General features: G+C 45.2%; 3 protein-coding genes across 3 annotated transcripts; 2 read left to right on the top strand and 1 right to left on the bottom strand.

Moving 5' to 3' along the window:
* The first annotated feature begins 3,055 nt into the window (after positions 1-3,055).
* On the top strand, positions 3,056-6,273 carry LOC136456994 (probable carboxylesterase 16). The gene is made up of 2 exons (XM_066457030.1): positions 3,056-4,220; positions 5,208-6,273. Exons 1-2 carry the CDS (start codon positions 3,511-3,513, stop codon positions 5,746-5,748), a joined length of 1,251 nt encoding a protein of 416 aa, XP_066313127.1. The 5' UTR covers positions 3,056-3,510; the 3' UTR covers positions 5,749-6,273.
* Positions 6,274-6,467: 194 nt separating this feature from the next.
* LOC136456993 (probable thimet oligopeptidase) lies at positions 6,468-16,727 on the bottom strand. The gene is made up of 20 exons (XM_066457029.1): positions 16,462-16,727; positions 16,019-16,140; positions 15,588-15,751; positions 15,096-15,186; positions 14,406-14,585; positions 14,166-14,243; positions 13,850-13,930; positions 13,586-13,678; positions 13,313-13,393; positions 13,055-13,217; positions 12,822-12,942; positions 12,605-12,677; positions 12,215-12,322; positions 12,016-12,113; positions 11,867-11,912; positions 8,081-8,177; positions 7,303-7,376; positions 7,014-7,118; positions 6,847-6,927; positions 6,468-6,782 (listed from the first exon to the last, which is right to left on the bottom strand). Exons 1-20 carry the CDS (start codon positions 16,580-16,582, stop codon positions 6,672-6,674), a joined length of 2,088 nt encoding a protein of 695 aa, XP_066313126.1. The 5' UTR covers positions 16,583-16,727; the 3' UTR covers positions 6,468-6,671.
* LOC136456995 (uncharacterized) lies at positions 8,335-11,855 on the top strand. The gene is made up of 2 exons (XM_066457031.1): positions 8,335-9,745; positions 9,979-11,855. Exon 1 carries the CDS (start codon positions 8,497-8,499, stop codon positions 9,700-9,702), a length of 1,206 nt encoding a protein of 401 aa, XP_066313128.1. The 5' UTR covers positions 8,335-8,496; the 3' UTR covers positions 9,703-9,745; positions 9,979-11,855.
* Positions 16,728-17,569: the final 842 nt, after the last annotated feature.

The raw sequence follows: 17,569 nt of genomic DNA, 5'->3' as shown, positions 1-17,569 counted from the left end.
TATTAAGGATACCAATTTGATCTACCTCATATACCGCGTAGGATAGTGATTAGCAAATACATACCGTGTAGGACGTTTGGTATTGTCGTAGAACCGTATGTTTGATGGTGACTGTGCATATCGACGCAGCGTAGATTCGTCGGAGATGTCGATGTCGTCGAAGTAGCCACGACGGGATGTCAACGGTACAAGCGCCGACATCAAAGATCTACAACGGCTTCAACGACGATGTCGACGAAGAGCTTGTCGTGCTGATAACGTGTTATAAAACATGTTGACAGCGGTTAGGATCTTTCCATCTCCGTCTCTTATGACTAACATAGTAGATAAAAGTAGAATATATAGGTCCCGTTCGCTTCGCTAGAAAAACCAGCCGAAACACTGTTCCGACTGATTTGTTGTGAGAGAAAAATACTGTTCCGGCTGAAAAAACAAGCTGAAAAGTACGAATTATAAGACAAGCGAACAGGGCCATAGACACAAGAGATAGAGAGACTATTCTTTATTTTTCTGAATATTGATGATTACAACGTAGAGCTCCCACATATATAGTCCTACCAAGGTCTAGGAGTTTGGTAAGAGTCCACATATAAACAGACTAGTATTAGAATTCCACCTTCTTCTTTCCTCCTACGATAGAGTCCATGTTTTATAATGTTTTTTTTTATTTTGAGCAAACCTCGGTCGATTTCGGCGTCCTCGTGTGGAAATCACGGCGTCGTGGAGTGGAACCACGGTCAATCTCGAACTCGCTGACGGCCGTTTGACGCGGCTGCTGTTTGCCCTGCGCTGCCCGCTGTGCATGCCTCCACACGAGACGAGACCCCCACGCCGTTGAAGCGTTCCAAACGAAGCGCGCTGGACGTTCCGGCGTCCCGAGTCACAGTCACGTCTAGCGTGCCCGGCGTGCCTCGTCAGATGCTTGCCGGCATGCGGCGCGCCCGGTTCCAGTCATGGCCACACGCCAATCGGCAGCTGGATCACGCGGGCTTTCTCGTCCTCGCGAGCGTCTGGCGTCCGATTCTGTTGGCGTCCACGCGTCGCTCGCTGGCTCTACGTATGCAGCGGATGCGGTTTACATACAGGATGCAGGGAATTTTTTTCCGGGCGGGCTTTGACTGCTGCTTTCAGGGACAAGTCGCGGCAGAAAACGCTTGAACTGTGTTGGCCTGTTGGGACTTGGAGTTGGGAAGGATCCAGCGTGGAACGCGTGATTAGTCCGTTGGCGAGTTTGGAAAGGCAAACTGGAGACATGATTGGTTGCCCCAACTGCTTGCACATGACACGGGACACATCGTTTTGCTTACTCAGCCACGTTGCTTGGCTGCTTGCGACCTGCCGACCTGCTAAATTTTTAGACAAAAAAGAATTATATTAAATTATACCTAAGTATATAATCACGTTACAAGCAAACTGAAATACACTACATATATCCAGGAACTAATCATCTAAATTGTACTCACGCTTTGTATAACCCTAAATCTCAACTCTAAACCTGTACGACGATTCGTATGGATGACCGCACAGGCAAACACTCGGCAAAATGCCTAAGAACAGATGCCCAATAAACGACGACCAACATTCATGTTAGGCGAAGTGGAGAAACTTCTTCTTTCTTGTGTCTTCTTTCTTCTTCTTTCTGTCACCGAAGAATAAGGAAGATTGATCTGAAACTTACTAGTTTTTCATCGTAGTCAGATCTAACCACAACAAAATGAAGAAGAGATCGGAGAAAATATTCCATGGCGGCGACATCATCTCCGCCTTGATGTCGCCGTTCGAAAATGCCAAGTCTCCATGTTATCAAGCCGAGGAAGTTGCTGACACCGTTGTCGTCCTCATCTTCAACAGAGCCGCCATTGAGAAAACGAATCCACCCTGCCCCCTCGCCATCGTCGGAAGGAGGATGAGATAAATCCTCAGTACTAAGAATCTTAGCATGGAGAGACCATAACCTTAAATGACTCGATCTACTAGAATTATAAAAACGATGGATCCCCACTCCCTCCGGCCTCTGGCTAGATGCTGGAGGGGGAAGGGAGGGGGACTAGCGGGGGTGGCGGCACTAGGGCGAGTGGGTCTGCCGAGCTGCTAATTTCTGGTTCTACAGCGGATAGGAAAAAAAAAGATAGGATATGCCCGGAAAATCAGTCTCACCGTTGGAATCTTTTATGCGCCATCACTCTCAGCTGAGCTTTCATTCAATCTTTCCGCCGAGATATTTGGAAACTTCGCCCTTTTATTTTCTTCTTCTGGTTTCAGATTACACGATTGACAATTATATGGCTTCATTAAATTTCATATAATTTTGAGACTTCTCGAATGCGCCCTTCTTGTAAGTTTGGAATACATATATGTGTTGTGTACCTTCGTAAATTTTTCGTGACAACTTTGGACAACAACAAAAATCCCAATATTTCCCCCCAAAATCAGTTTTAAGACCATATTGTGACTTTCGAATCTTTCACATGCCAAGGTCAGTCTGCGATAGATAGGCTAGCTTTTCAATTTCATTGCAATGCGATAAACTATCTACGGTTTCACTATATCCCTTCACATGACTCCGATTCATATGTGAAATCACCGTCCTCATTTATTAAAAAAAAATCGTCGTCGTCTTGTACAGTCAAAAGTTCAAATACTTCTGTCGCCATAAAAGAATAGGCAGCAGTGTAATGTAAATGCGCTCAATTGGTGTGTGAAGATGATCATGTCAGCAGCAAGAATGAGAGGAATGTCCGGCAGTCATGGAACAGGCGAAGGACCTCTTAATAGCATATTCAAATTCTAACTAGTCACAAGGCTATTGATGAAAATAGTAATAGTAATACTTTTTTTTTTGCGAAGTAGTAATAGTAGTACATAACGATAAACGCTTCAAATTCATTATTATATATGCATTTGAACCACGAGACCCTCTCTCCACACACACCACAAAAAAAAAGGGGGCAGCGGCACTGCGGCAGGGCAGTGAAAAACTGAAAACCAGACACAGGCAGACAGGGAGCGGAGGCGGAGCGGGGTTTGAATTGAATCCAGGCGAGCACCGGCGGCACCGTCACGTTGGGAGGGACGCGGCCGACGCCTCCATCCAAACTCGAAAGCCAAAGCTGCACCAGAACCTGCCTTCCCCGTCTTTTCCTTCCATCCTTCCTTCCTCCTCACCCACCACCACACCCCCCTGTTTCCTCTCGATTGTTCGTTGGTTCCTTGCTTGCCTCGCCAGCCAGCCTCTTTCCTCCTCCCCCATACCCGCCGAGTACCGCCCCACGCTGCCGCCACGCCATCGTCATCCGGGCGGCCACCCGGCCAATCGCCATTTCGCCCCGCCCGCCTCGCTTTTCCCTTCCCCCAACCCCAACCACTCCGCTCGTCCCGCCTCCCGCGTCACCCGATCCAATCCGATCCTATCCCCCCGCACGGTCGCACCGCAACCCACCGGCGCCGCCCGAGATCCCGCCCCCAGGGTTCCGTCCCGTGTGATGCGCGGATCCGGCTGAGGGGCGAGCCATGCCGAGCGTCGGCGTCAAGATCTACAGCGTCTTCTTCAAGCTCTTCCTCCGCCACCGCCTCCAGTCGCTGGCCGCCGCGGGGGACCTTGACAACGCGGCCTTCGGGGTCTCCTGCCGCCCCGACGAGGCCACCGCGCCGCCCAACCCGGCCTTCTCCGCCTCCGCCGATGGCGTCGCCTCCAAGGACCTCCACATCGACCCCAACTCCTCCCTCTCCGTCCGCATCTTCCTCCCCACGCCCCCGCCCCCGCCGCCGTCCCCGCACGCGCACCTCCTCTCGCACGCGCCCTCGCGCCGCGCCAGCGACCCCACCCCGACGCCCCCCGCGCCCGCCGCCGGCGCGCCGTACCGAGGGTACCTCCCGCACGCCGTCGCCTCGCCGCGCGCCGCCGCGTCGGCGCGCCGGAGGCTGCCCATCGTCGTGCAGTTCCACGGCGGCGGCTTCGTCACCGGGAGCAACACCGCCACGGCCAACGACGCCTTCTGCAGGAGGGTCGCCAAGCTCTGCGATGCCATTGTCGTCGCCGTGGGGTACAAGCTTGCGCCAGAGAGCCGATACCCTGCCGCGTTCGAGGACGGGGTCAAGGTGCTCAAGTGGATCGCCAAGCAGGCCAATCTAGCCATGATGACCAAGGTCGGGGGTGGTGTCGACACCTTCGGTGCATCCACTGTTGAGCCGTGGATTGCTGCACATGGTGATCCAGCTAGGTAAATGATACTGATCCTCCTGTCCTGTTTATATAGCTGCATAAATGTGTGCTAAACTTTACTAATTGATGAGGCAAGGGAAGGGAGCATGAATGTGTGCTAAACTTTACTGATTGATTAGGCAAGGGTAGGTGCCAAAATGACAATGAGTGTGGGAATCCATGAATTTGTGTAGGAATCTTTTATTGCATTGCTTGAAGTTGCATGTAAAATGGTTAGTGGCCATCGGTGATTCACAACATACTTATGTTCCCTGAGAAGATTTTAATGGCTAACTCTTGATAGTTAAGCTTGGTCAACATGTCATATACGGTTATGCTGTATCACACTGTTTGCATGCACTCTAGCTGTTATTCGTTGTGTCAAAGCCCCTGCGATAAATAAGAGGCTTCTCCAAACTATGCAAATATCGTTAACCATGAATCCTTTTTTTTCAATTTAACGTTGGCACATGTATGATGCGAATTTAAGCTTCACTTGGCATGTGTGAAGGCTTTTTGTTTATAATTGTCTCGTGAACAACTTTTTGACAAAGTTTTATTTATGTCCAAGCTATGTATTGAGTAGATGACTGGAACTTTGACAGAACTAAGTCTTGTATTTCATGTAATTAGAACTGGAGAAGATTGTTCTGTATGTTTCCTGTGATTTAATTTAATCCCATTCATGATCCTTCCATCATGGAAACAGAATCCTCTTGAATTCCTGGAATGGATGGTGACGTATTGTTGACCCTAGTATTATAACTCTGTTTGCGTAACACCATATATAAGGGAGCTTCACTTGAGCAAATCCCTTAAATTCTGCTTTCCCTGGATCAATGAGTTACCGTTTTCCTGTATCCACTCTTGTGACTCTTTTGGTTCATATTAACGTTTATGCCATTGCTAAGCTACTTCATCCAGTCAGCTGTTGAAGTTCCTTTTGTGCTAATTGTTTTATATCGGTTTACTGGAATTTGACTGTATCATGTGTTCCTTGGTGCAGATGTGTTCTACTTGGTGCAAGCTGTGGTGCAAATATTGCTGATTATGTCACTCGGAAGGTGGTCGAAGATGGGAAACCATTTGACCCAGTTAAGGTTGTTGCACAAGTTCTGATGTATCCCTTTTTCATAGGGAGTGTTCCGACACACTCGGAAATAAGGCTTGCGAACTCATACTTCTATGACAAGTCCACATGTTTACTTGCTTGGAGATTATTTTTGTCAGAGAAAGAGTTCAACCTAGACCACCCTGCTGCCAACCCTTTGGCGCCTGGCAGAGGAGGCCCCCCATTGAAGTGCATGCCGCCGACCTTGACAGTTATTGCCGAGCATGACTGGATGAGGGATCGAGCAATTGCTTACTCTGAGGAACTCCGCAAGGTTAATGTTGACTCGCCGGTTCTTGACTACAAGGATACAGTTCACGAGTTTGCAACCCTGGATGTGTTCCTAAAAACACCACAGGCACAGGCCTGTGCCGAGGATATTGCCATATGGATGAAGAAATATATCTCCCTCCGAGGGCACGAGTTCTCATATTAGCTGTAGCAAAAATCATGCATTGTGAAATAGGCCCTTTACAGGGAAGCGTCAACGTGTTCTTTTCAACTGGTGGAAAGAGGGATGTTGGATTACAGTCGGGTAACCAGTTAGCTTAATGTGAGTACTGAGTCCTTCAGTGATTTTTGTTGAAGAATGTAGTGTGCAAAGTTGTAGACTGTAATCAAAGGATACTCTTCCCCTTGGAGAGCTCAATTCTTTCATTCCTTTTTGTACCCTGTGTATTATGGAATTACTGGTGCTTGAGGTTAGCATTTTTTGGAGGAAATATCAATCTCAGTTGTCACAGTTGTGAAGCGCAGCTTCACACAACGACATGTAACCTGGTCGTTCATATTGTTCCGTGTAGCGTATATCGGCATACATCCTTTTTGCATTTCCATCGGGTTTTATTACGGTATTACCTATATTGGTGTGCACAAGGTCTGGTATTATTTGAAGGCTTGTCCGCTTTGTAAGCTTCACAAATGTTTAGTGAAAGTGAGTTTTGTTTGTATGCCAAGTTTTCATCCAGCTATCAACTTTAATTTCCAAAGTCTTCTTAAAGCAAAACCTGTAAAAGACGTGATTCGTGCTTGCACCAACAGACTTGAAGTTCAAGTTCTTATTTCTAACTTCCTGTACAATCTTACTTAATTCACGTGCTCCGACATTATTAGCTGAAAGCTTGAAAGTACTCAAGGTTAGGAAAAGACGGTCCGAGCAGAATCTAGGGACGTCTTTTGTATTCCAGCTTAACTAAGGTCGAACAAATGATGTCCGAAATCAGAATGGCACACAGATCAGACTTGTCAATCTTATGAAAAAAAGAAAGAACTCACGACAATCAGCTGACCTTCAATAGCTACATTCAAAAAAGAAAAAAGAAAGAAAAAAACTCTAATGGTTACATCATAAATGATCCCTCACAAACTATTCCTTGTTCTGCTCTGAATAAAAGGTTGGACTGATGGTTCTCTTCCTAGGTAGTCGGTTATTATCTCCAGGGGATCTTTTGAGCCTCCTGGAGCCAACACCTGCAGTGATGTAAACATTTTGTAACAATTCACATGAGCATGCAAGGAGGGCATTAGCAATTACCTTATTTCTGAACTGCAATCCAGCATGCTGATTGAGCAAGTCATCTTTAAATTTTGATACAAAAAGATCAGCAGCAAACACCTGCATAGTTCAGATGAAAGGGTTTTTCCTACTCTCTCCAAATAAATGATGGAAGCAATATGGCTTAGGATTTGTATTGCTCAAACCTCACTCCATATGTAACTGTAGCACACAGCATCATAGCCAAAGGCAATACGAGGAAAACTTGAAGCTGGACTGGTCCCTTCCAATAAAGGTATACCCAACATTACCTGGAAAAGGAACATTTGCCTTAATTGTCATCATAAGTACTCCCTCCGTCCCAAATTATAGGACGTTTTGCCTTTTCTAGGTAGTTTTTGCTATGCACCTAGAGATACGTTGTCTAGATACATAGAAAACCCAAAACGACGGAAGGGATTATGCTAGACATTAAAGCAGTCATTTCAAGTGTACCTTGGGGTGAAGATCCTTGATTAAGTCATCAATGTCCACATTCTCACTTGAATGTATTATCTGATCAACAAGGCCTAGTAAAAGTGAAAACAATACATAAGTTACTACGTTGAATACAAATTTCTTACTAATTAATAAACATGAGCTAACAATAGGATACAAATCCAGCTATCCATAATTGAGAAGTACCAATTAGGTTGATTTTGCTGGAAGCAAATTAACAGCATATCAGCAGGAACTTATTTCAGAGAATAAGTAGGAAAAGTGGAGTAATTTGTGCTACCAGTATCTACTAGCATAACAGTGAGTGGGCAGATAATTAGTACATACTCCCTCCATACTAAAAAATAAAGTCGTTTTGGACAGCGACACGGTCTCCAATGCATAGCTTTGACTACTTATTTTTATAAAGATATTTATCAAAAAGTGATATATGTAAATTTTTGTGGAAGTATTTTTCAAGACAAATCTATACATATGGTTTTCACATTTCCAAACTCAACAACTTAAAAGTTATTCATGATTTATATTCCCAATGTTTGACCCAAGCCTTGTCCAAAACGACTTCATTTTTTAGTATGGAGAGAGTACTGTTTATTGAAGTAAAAGAATTAAGTGTTGAAGACATGAAATGCCAGCCAAATTCAGGTGGCTGGTGTCAGTCAAACTGTATTATGACCGCAACCTCATTATTTTTTGTTGGAGTTTCACAGCTAGATAACATTTAAGGACCAATAATCTCACTCCATCTCATTTGGTAGGTAGCGAAATGACTCACACAAAAGTATCTCTTGTTTCATTTTCAGGCCAGCAAACAAATCACGCCTTCTTTTCAGAGATTGGCAAGCTTCACTGGTTATGGATTTCGTAATGTCCTACAATGATAAAAACATATTAGGCAGGTCTATGTGTGATTAGCTATAATTAGCACCTGCTATGTATACTTGATTGTATTCCTTGTATACCCAGCCATATTGGCTATATATATGAAGGTCAACCCCCCCCCCCCCCCCCCCCCCCAATATTGGGTGTGAGGTGTGTCTCTACATGGTATCAGACTATCAGATCCTATTTTTCCGCCCTCAACACACACACACACCCCGCGCGACCCCTTCCTGATCGCGCCGCAGCCCCAACGCGCGCGACTCCCTCGCGCCCATCCACCCTCACCAGCTGCTCCTTCTCTCCTCTCCGATGGACACGTCGGCCTCCCTCGCCTCCGCCTCCTCCCCGGCCACCGGTGCCGGCACCCTAACCGCGACAGGCACTCCCACCATGCCTGCCATGAGCGCCGGCGCTGCTGCACCGATCGTGGCTCACCACTATGCCACAGTCAATGTCAAGTCCCACATCCCGATTACGCTGGACCTTCAATCCAACTACTACAAGTGGGCGTTCTTCTTCAAGTCGCTGTGCGGCAAGTTCGGCCTTCGCTCGCACATCGACGGCTCTGCTCCCCCTCGACCTGATGATCCTCAGTGGGATGCCGTGGAGTGCTGCGTCCGAGGCTGGATCTCCGGCTCCGTCGATGACTCCGTCCTCGACCTCGCCATGGACGGTGCCGATCCAACCGCCCATGATCTGTGGGTGGCCATTGAGGGGATCTTCCACGCCAACCGGGAGCCGCGTGCCATCTTCCTCCTCAACGAATTTCACTCCATGGTGCAAGGTGACAGCACCATCTCGGCGTACTACCAGCGGCTGAAGACCAAGGCCGCCGCTCTTCGCGACGTTGGCCATCCTATCGAGGACTCGCAGCTCGTCCTCGCCCTTCTGCGTGGCCTCAATCCTCGCTTCTCCAACACCGCCGACGACATCGCCAACTCTGCTGTACTTCCCACATTCGCCAGAGCCCATGACATGCTGGCACGAAAGGAGCTCCGTCTCGCCAACGATGAAAAGACGGTCGCTAGCACCGCCCTCCTCGCCACCGCCGGGTCTGGCTGCACCAGCCCGGGCGGGTGCCGTGCTCTCGCTACCACAGCCACCTCTGGAGGTGCACACAACCCACACGTGACCGGCTACGGCAGCAGCAACAAGGGCGGTGGCGGTGGCAACAGCAAGGGCAAGGGCCGGCGTGGCTGGAACAACGGCCCTGCGCAGCAGCGCGGCGACGTTGCAAGCGCGTCCCAGCCGGCTGGCCAGAACGGCCAATACCGACCCATGGGCCCCTGGATTTGCTACAATCCATGGGCGCCACAGGGCCCTCCTTCGGCTCAGCAGGGCGGCTGGCGTCCAGGCGTGCTTGGCGCCCCTCCTCCTCAGGACACGGCCTTCGCGCCTACGCAGCCCCCGACGACATTTGCGCCGCTCCACGTCTCCCAACAGGCTCCCATGTGGAACCAGGATAGTCTTGTTGCTGCACTCAATCAGATGCATCTCCAGGGCCAGCATCCCTAGGTCCTGGACTCCGGCGCCTCCTCCCACATGAGCTCCTCAGATGGTATACACCTTTCTCGCCATCCTCCTCCTTACTCTTCCATTACCGTTGGCAATGGTCAAACTCTTCCTATTTCATGTCGTGGCGAGTCTGTCCTTCATACACCAGAGTCAAATTTTCATCTTAATAATGTCTTAGTTGTCCCATCCCTAGTCTGCAATCTTCTATCTGTCCGTCAATTTACTAGGGACAACAACTGCTCTATAGAATTTGACGTTCTTGGTTTTTCTGTCAAGGATATCCCGACCCGACGCGTGATGCTTCGCTGCAATAGTGCTGGCGACCTTTACACCTTCCCTGCTGCGTCTTCCGCTCCACACGCCAGCATCGCCATCTCCACCGACCTCTGGCATCACCGTCTTGGTCATCCCAGCTCCGCCACCATTGACATTCTTCGTCGTAATGCGTCCATCAGCTGTAATAAAGTAGAGCACCAACTATGTCATTCTTGTCAGCTTGGCAAACATGTGCGCCTTCCTTTTTCAAATTCCAGTTCATTTAGCTCCATGCCTTTTGAACTTGTTCACTGTGATGTATGGACATCCCCGGTTGTCAGTGTATCCGGGTATCAATATTATCTCGTTTTACTTGATGATTTCACACATTTCTGTTGGACCTTTCCCCTCACTCGCAAATCTGAAGTCCCCACACATATTACAAATTTTTGCAGTTATGTCCACACTCAATTCAGCCTTGCCATCAAAGCTGTCCAAGCCGACAACGGCACTGAGTTCGTAAACAATACCCTCCATACTCTCTTTGCTTTCCGTGGTATTCATTTACGCCTCTCGTGTCCATATACCTCCCCACAAAATGGCAAGGCTGAACGCCTTCTTCGCACATTAAACAACATCAGCCGCACGATGCTCCTCCATGCACACATGCCTGCTCAGTACTGGGCTGAGGCGCTTGCCACAGCCACATATCTTCTGAACAGGCGTCCATGCTCTGCTATTCGCCACACCATTCCATATACCCTCCTCCACAACAAACCTCCCGAGTACTCCCACTTACGTGTCTTTGGGTGTCTCTGTTATCCGAACTTGACCGCCACGGCTCTCCACAGCTTGTTTTTCTCGGCTATCCCTCTTCCCACAAGGGGTACCGCTGCCTCGACATGGCCACTCAGCGCGTCATCATCTCTCGCCATGTGGTCTTCGATGAGACTTGTTTTCCCTTCGGGTTTTACCCCTCCAGGTCCTCGCCAAGCGACCTGGATTTTTTGCTTGCAGGTACTACAGTGCCGATGCGTCCTGCATCCTTGCCCACTACTGTTGGGCAGCCACACCAAGGATTCATTGAGGAGCTGACCGACGACCCCGCGATCTTGTTTCACAGCCCCGTACTGCCTGCCGATCCACCACCTGCTGCTCCTCCAGCGGCTGCCCCGGCTCCAGCTGTTGTTCACGCCGCTCCACCAGCTCGGGACATCCGGCTTGTCTACAACCGGCGTCCCCGGGCGCATGACGGGTCCTCTACAGCACCGGGACCGGCTCCTACACCTGTCCAGCAGGCTCCTATGCCTGTCCAGCCGCCTCCTGCTCCTGTACAGCTGTTTACTGAATTCAGGTCCAGTCTATGCGTCCGGGATCCTCCCGCTTAGACTGCGGGCGGGTATTAGGCAGGTCTATGTGTGATTAGTTATAATTAGCACCTGCTATGTATACTTGATTGTATTCCTTGTATACCCAGCCATATTGGCTATATATATGAAGGTTACCCCCCCCCCCCCATATTGGGTGTGAGGTGTGTCTCTACAAAACAGAGAAAATTTTTAGCACTAATTTAAACAAGTCTCAGAAGGCTCACAAGAACTTATCAAACTATCCAATAATTATCATAATGCAGCATTAACATGTTTTTGGTGTCACTAAGTTTACTCTATGCAAAAACAAAAGTCTTGGTTGGTCTCCGGATTATATACTCTGATAACCAAGGATTCATCACCCATTCACCCAAGCAAGGTCACAAATATCGTTTTTATTCATGAAATTGGTTCCATCTTCTAGACTAACCAGACATTATTTACCAGTTTTGTTACATCTTTATTTTTGTTCTTGAAAATATGCAAAGTAGGATAATAATTCCAACACAAACATCATATGCTAAATTTTTTTACACCACCTGATGGAAGCCGGACATCATTTTCAGAGAAATACTCTCATAGCACCTGAGATAACAAAGGTTGCATTACATATCAGAAACATTAGCTTCCAATGGATTAAATGAGTCTTGGTAATTGGTATGTTACTGAAGAAAAGAACTATGCCTACCAATTCTCGAGTAGCAGGCTTGGAATTTCAGCAAAGTCACCCTCCAGTCGAAGACCTGAAAATCTTGAAAAGGTGGCTCTGTTGGATACGTGATGGACCTGCAGGATAATGAAATCAGTGCCTCTATTCATTTAGTGTCAACAAATGCCAGGATATTTATACTTTATCAGAATCCAATAGAGAAAGTTGATATCAATACCACATGGCTAAATTCATGGAATAGCCTCACGACTTCAGGGAACCGCAGCAATGCTGAATTAGCATCAAACTCTATTGGACACTGAGATAATATCACAGCAGCCGGAACCTGTCAGCAATCATCCAATAATTACAGCATGAAATAATTAACCACTCAAGCAGGCTACAGAAGTACTTCCCAAATATTATATAGATATTGTGAGTTTGTGAGAAGTACTTTTGAACTTTTAACAATTTTATTGTATTATATCACCTAGTAAATTTGCTTCAATACATAACCTTTGTGTTTACACAAGAGAATGCATAATTTAATCATTTGAACTACAGTGATTCTAACAACCAATTCATACTCTGATTGCACTATATAATATGCATGAGATTTTCGAGTTACCTTACGTGTACCATTAGAACATAAGCATCCATTCTGAAGTGTCACAACGCAAGTGTGGGCATACTTTCCTTCCCTGTGAAGCAAAATAGGGTAGTCGATTAAAACAACTCTGCTTTATGTGTACGACTTTCAGCATTTGTATCCAATCAAACATGTTTTCCATATCATGGAACCTTAAAAATCATTCAAGCTTCGCCTGCATGCTTTCAGAACAAACCTGGAAAAGATATCAAGAAAAAAGTAACCCAAAAGATCACTTGAACTTGCATCCCAAACAGAAAACAGACGAACTGTATCATGCCAAACATCAACATCCTTAATTTCGTCGAATCGTAGTGCTTCATGAAAGGAAAAAAAAAAAGAATTAGCAGAAAATATATTTGTGCTCATATCTTATAAAAATAGAGGTTGCTAGTGCTGTAGTGCATTAGTTAATGGCTATCATTTTACCAAATAGATCCTGAAACATCTTCAACATTCCAGATATGACCAGGCTAACAGGGAAGTATTGTTTAATTTCACCAATGTCAAGATCAACCTTGAATTCTTCAGCTCTTTTGAAGTAGTACAACAAATCTTCCATTCCAAACTGAGCATTTCCTTCCTCCTTGATCTGAAATCAGAAAATGGATAGCAATAATTTGATTAGTAATGAAAAAATTTGATCTATGGAAAAATTAGCAGAGCAGAAAGGAGCTTTCTAAAAACCTTGAGGTCTTTAAGTATGCTGAGCTCTCTATTAGCCACATCACTTAATTGTTCAGACATCTCTTCCAAAAACTCTAAGACCTGCAGGAGAAAATACTGACATTTGTCGTTTTCCTAGTGTGAAAGTGAGCATGAAAGAACATTTTGCCGGTGAGCTGACTAGACCAGGATTGAGATTCTTTTCCTAAGTTTGATATTGAAGAACATGTTTCACCAAGCAGATTTAGCTAAAAAGAAAAAATCAAGCAGATTTCCTGGCATAAAAGCACAGACCTTCCTTGAAGTCCTTGGCATTCTGGGCTCAATAGCAAAATCAGCATAGTTGGTGTACCCCAGCAATTTAGCAAACTTGTGTCTTAGCTGAACCTGAATAAACATAGAAGATGAAACTGCAACATGTCAGTTCCAGGGCTCCTGCCTACACTGAAACCCTTGCAAAATAATCGAATGTAACGGATACTATATGATAAGGTGAAATCAGCTATAGAAAACACCAATTACTATGAAGTTACAGTGCAGATGGGCACTTGTGGTTACCAAATTTTCTAGGATGGCTAGATTATCCTTCCCACCTTTCTGTCCATAAGCAACAGCAATCTGCTTCCTGGTAGAGCCAACCTTGAGGAGATGCAACTAGTTGACATCAGTTCATACATAACTTGAATGCATAAATCTAAATTGCAATTGGTCAACAGCATACTTTCTAGCATAAAGAAAATAAGAAAAAAGAGTACCCCACAACATACATTATTACTAGATATCCATGTCAAATCAGTGGACAGAGCTCATAAAGCAGCCAAGTGACTATTAATCGTAACTATGAAATGTGCAGTTGTGTGATAAAGCGTAAGACCTTGCAGTGCTCAAGAATTGGAGTAACATGGTAACTGGTCAACGGAACCTTAAACTTCCCATCAGCCTTTTCCAGATCCTGAGTTGAAGAGTTTGAGTAAAAGAGGATTAGAAAGCAATAATATCATATTTTTCATTCACTCAAACTTCTGTTCAAGCACAAAGTAAGCAAAGATTACTGATCCATCTAAGGATTGTTTATTGTACAGTATGCTTGATTCAAGCTTACTCTCTAGCTTACCTTTAGGAACTCAAAGGGCATTCCAGCTAGCTCATCCTCACCTAAAAGAAGGAATTTGGTGAAATCATTCAAATTTTGGAGATACTTCAGGTTTAATGCATCTATATGAGATTTCAATTTCTCCATTTCTTTTCTCTTGCTTTGAGATAGTTTTACTCCATTATGCTCAAACTCTTTCACCTGTTCAACCATAATTGGACAATTCAGCAAAACGACACAAATTAGTCAAACCAATTTGCAAAATCATCTTAATACAAATTGCAAATAATACAATAGTAAGACACATCACATATCTTTCAGTAAGTTTACAATCAATTAATTCTATGGTTTATTTTCAGCTTGATGCACCTTAGTTAATTAAAAAAGGTCATATTAATCTTTTATATGCTAACAAAAAGAAATTCAAGTTCAAGAAGAATGAGGCGATGGGTACTGAAGACGCAAAGACACATCAATGTAAGAGAACATGCAGTATATGAGCATCTTACGAGACCAGTCAGGAGCCAGATTATACCTACATGATGTATGTTCATATTGAAATAGATAAGGATACAAGTATACAGCAGTTATAGTAAAATGATATTCAGGGTTAAATCATTAACAACAAATCATCACATGTATAAACATTCAGTTGTCGGTCAGAATCAGAACATTGCGATCAATTTCACATGTAGCGAAAGAATTCTGTACCAAAAACTGAAGAAATCTTGTTGCTTCAGGACCTATTCTCTCGCCTTTCACTGCGAATGCTTTTATGACACGATAAACATCTTCACGCTGCCTGGTCACCTTGCAGGAAATAATGTTCAGCAAATTGTTGCATTGGTTGAGATAGAAGAAAGGGAACCTCACATCCTATTACTATCGTTATTCTCAAGATATTATACATTACTTCATAAACATTTACATAATACAGAACATGCATTACTTCATAGATTTTACAAAAACAACATGATCAATGGGCCACTGAGATTATGTCACAGATGCTCACCAGACCAAGCAAATAATATGAGTAAGAGTAACACAGATACCAAGCTACAAGCTATTTGCATTTTTTTGTGTTTTACATTACCAGTTCATGTTAGTTGACAATGGTACCTAATCCTACACTATTATCAGTTAGGGAACATACATTACTACTACATCCAAGTGAATGATAAGAAATAAGTCGCAACATTGCACCTGCACAGCACAAAGTGGGAATCCAATAGCTTCTCTGCTTCAGCACTTGCCTTGCGAACATCCTCAGATGGTGATACCATCCTAGGAAGAACACAAGCTTGAACCAGAGGAAATTGCAGCGCATCTAATTCTGCCAATGGTGCAATGACATTTGCAAAACTGACCTACAAAATACAGCATGCAACTGTTAGAAAATTCTCCAGATCTGAGACCTGTATACACTCATTGCAAATTGTATTTTTCTAAGAACCAGCATGCTGCAAACATATGTATACTTCCCTACAACTATATGGTTGTCTGAATATTATAATTATAGAAGACTATAGATCAAATCACAATCCCAAAAACCCTGTATGGGTTTCTATAAATGCCACATTCCAGAAAACAGTGCAATTAGTAAAATGCAGTGGCATAAAGAGTCGCATACATACTTTATCTAGGGGCACCGTGGCCACTGAATCATATGTTTCCTTTGACTTAGAGATGATACGGTCAGCTATTCTTTTAATCTCAGCTGCTGACAGATTGACTTGAGCAGTAAACCCTGGAAGCTCTGCAACCACTCAAAATTCAAATACACACATCGATAACTTTTCAAAAATCCATACCTAAGAGTTAACATTTAGCTTTATTAACTGTAACATTTCAAACAATAGACGCATGAATACAGAGTTCACGCGGCAAGTATATGAAGCGCTGAAGGGCAAAGCAATCGGACCGTGTTAAGCAAACACCAATCACTGTATCTATATATGCTGCATTGGTACGAGATTGAACCAAAACACTGGACGGGTCAGTGCAAGGTTGCTCAAATTCAGAGCATCAGATGGGATTTGAATTCAAACGCGAAGGCCGAGGGTTTTGCGGCCCTCACCTCGTCGTTTCCTCCGACGGTGGGCGGCGACGGCGGACAAGGCGATGTTGAGGCCGACGGCGACGAGCGCTGCCGCACCGGCGGCGACGATGGCGCGCCGCTCTCGTCTCCTGGGCTCCATCCCGGAGCCCCGATGGGTTCAGGGTTCAAGAAGGTTCTGGCGAAGGGGCCGGCCGCGGGCGGCGAGGAGGGGAGAAGGTTTCCGAGTGGCGGAGTGGGCGGCGAGAGAGACAAGCGAACGGTAGCAGCGGCTGAGCCAGCGACACAGCGAGCGGAGGTCACGAAGATATGCGAGATCTGGCCGGTGGTTTCCGCGTGGACGGCTGGATTTGGAGGGAACTTTTGTACGCGTAGCCGTTTTATGAAAATCGATGTCATTTCCCTTTCAACAAGAAACTAAACCATCCAAATCCTCCAAAGAGGAAAAATGAGAAATTACGAAACACCTTCTAATCAAATCTCATCTATTATATAAATAATATATACTCAAATGGAACCTACTTATTTTGCTGCTACCTGTGTTAGTTGCTGTGTTTTTCGGACTACACAAGTTAAGGTCCATCTGCCTCTCATTATAATAGATTTTGGTTATTTCAAATTGGTGTGCAGGGCCATGTGGTGGATACAAGCTATATATATGGAACTTCAGAGGCTAACAATCTATGCTTTCATTGCCTTGTAAGGACATGATGCAGGTAATGATATATTGAGGTTTGGCCAGTGGCCTATAGGTTAATGCTATCTGAGTTCTTCACGCTTTCTTGTATATACGATAGTTCTGTTGCATTGCACTATTTTCATGGGATATTATTGGTGCCACAACTTTTCAGTTCAGCAGTGCATTTCTACCTTCTGCAGCCTGTTCTAAAACAACATATTTACCACATATTTATTACAGTTGATTTAGATAATGGCATGCAAGTATACAGGAAATCCTATGGGTTGCGAATTTCAGGCAATGCGCGGTTTGATTAGTTGTCCAGTCTCTAGTGCATACAAAGTCTGCGCCCTGTTCGCTTGGGCTTATTTGGCAAGCCATGACTGAAACTATTATTGGCTGATCTAGTGTGAGAGAAAATTACTGTTCGTTGACTGAAAAAGTACGGCT

The sequence above is a fragment of the Miscanthus floridulus genome, chromosome 6 (assembly GCF_019320115.1).
Source record: "Miscanthus floridulus cultivar M001 chromosome 6, ASM1932011v1, whole genome shotgun sequence".
NCBI classification, from domain to species: Eukaryota; Viridiplantae; Streptophyta; class Magnoliopsida; order Poales; family Poaceae; genus Miscanthus; species Miscanthus floridulus.
This window is presented reverse-complemented; position numbering and strand designations above follow the sequence as displayed.